Genomic DNA, 1,736 nt, shown 5'->3' on the forward strand with positions numbered 1-1,736 from the left:
GCCAGTTACGTATGGCCGTCTCTTCATGCTCGCCACGTCGTCGGGACTGGTGGTGCGGTCGTTGCAGCGCGACTGGTTTGACATTAAAGCAACGAACGAGCAGTTGAGCACACTGCCGCTTCGTTTCCGCTTTGTCAGTCGCACTGCGGCAACCGGCACTGTTGTCCACTATGGAGACAATGTTGCAATTGAAGAGGTCATTGTCACTGGCCAACTGAGTCCGTCCGACCAAGCAGCCTTGCTGCAACGAACGCGTTTCCAGCGGATGGAGCCGCACTATCTCACCATCAACAGCGGCAATGGGTTGGTTCCCATCAGCCAGAATATGACTGTGCGCTCTCGTATGCTGACAGAGATTGGCGATCTGGAATGGACTGTTCACCTGTCTCGCAATCCGACCAGCACGAGCCTCTCGTCCGTCACTCCGCTGTTGTCGTACAGCCGGCAAGGAGACGATGTGCTGAGCCGCACGTTGCTGTTTTCTGCGACAGTTGACCTGCTCGAGAGTGCCGGCATTGACGACTTGAACACGTTGCAGGCTCGCTTGACGTTTAACGATCCCGTCACTCGCGACTCGCCAATCGCCCAATACCCAGGCCGCGACCGCCTCTCCACGATCACCGATGACGCCTTCCTGACCCGGCTCGATTTTGTCGTGCAGCTTCTGCGTCCGACCACTGCCGGGCTTGCCTTACATCTGGCTTCCAGCTCGGACGCAATCCTGACGTCCGGAAATGCAGGCATTGCGCGAGAGGTGAAGATTTCCTCGGTGCGTATTTCAACCCGCGGTCGTTCCAGTACTGCCTACCAGTTTGTTATCAAGCTCGCCGAGCCAGCCCATGATGGCGACGTGCTGAGCGTTTCTCTCAGTTCTCCAGAGCTGGTCAAGTCCACCAGCCAGGGTGTGTCTGTGGCTCCCGCTGACAACCAAGCCCTGTCCGAGCTTGTGCTTCCAGTTCGCTTCCAGCTGAGCAACAACTCGAGCATTGTGTTCCATTCCACTTCAAGCAACGGTGCCGAGACGACCGTGCCACTGACGTTTTCGACGGGTGTTGTGAATGCCGAGCGTGACTTCCCCTCGGTCTCTGACTTTGTCGTGACGGACAGTTCTTCGCCGGCGCGTCTTTTGACGATTGTTTCGGCGCAGTGCCAGGTTATGAATGGGACTGGAAACGCGCTGGTGTTGGACTCTGTTCGGCACGAGGCAGACGTTCAATCGGGATGCGTGCATGTCCTTGTCGGAGTTGCGACCAGCGATCGCATGCACCTCACCTTGCCCTTGTACATTGACGTCGTTCAGGCGCGTATCCGTGCGGCCCAACGTGTCGAATATGCCGAGCGGCGCCGTGTGGCGTTTTATGATGAATGATGCTGGCGAGTGGTTTCTTCCATTGCTGTTTGCCGGATGATTGTTTCGAATAGGAGGTCATGGTCGAGCCAGCTCTAGCGTGCTTGTCCCTGCTTTCCTTCTGGTTTCTTTGTTTGTTTGTTGTTTGTTTGTTTGTTTGTTTGTTTTTGTGCTTGACCCTTGCTTTCTTTGTTGTTAGTTTGTGATTTTCTTTTGTTTGTTACGACCTCAACCGGAACTTGACCTAGAATCACTACTGAAGCGTACGAAATGTATGCGGAAGTATCGTTTACTAAGAATGTAGTGAAGAATGAGGGGGAAGCCCGACTAGGGATGAGCCGAGTTCGTAACTACGATCAACAAAGGGCGATTCGAGCATCGTAAACGC

General features: G+C 54.6%; 1 protein-coding gene across 1 annotated transcript; it reads left to right on the plus strand.

Annotated features, from left to right (window-relative positions):
* Window positions 1–25: 25 nt before the first annotated feature.
* On the plus strand, window positions 26–1,369 carry CAOG_09230 (hypothetical protein; the record flags this gene model as incomplete). Its single annotated transcript, XM_011272652.1, has 1 exon — window positions 26–1,369. One exon carries the CDS (start codon window positions 26–28, stop codon window positions 1,367–1,369), a length of 1,344 nt encoding a protein of 447 aa, XP_011270954.1.
* Window positions 1,370–1,736: the final 367 nt, after the last annotated feature.

This window comes from Capsaspora owczarzaki, assembly GCF_000151315.2.
Source record: "Capsaspora owczarzaki ATCC 30864 unplaced genomic scaffold supercont2.54, whole genome shotgun sequence".
Taxonomy (NCBI): Eukaryota; class Filasterea; order Ministeriida; family Capsasporidae; genus Capsaspora; species Capsaspora owczarzaki.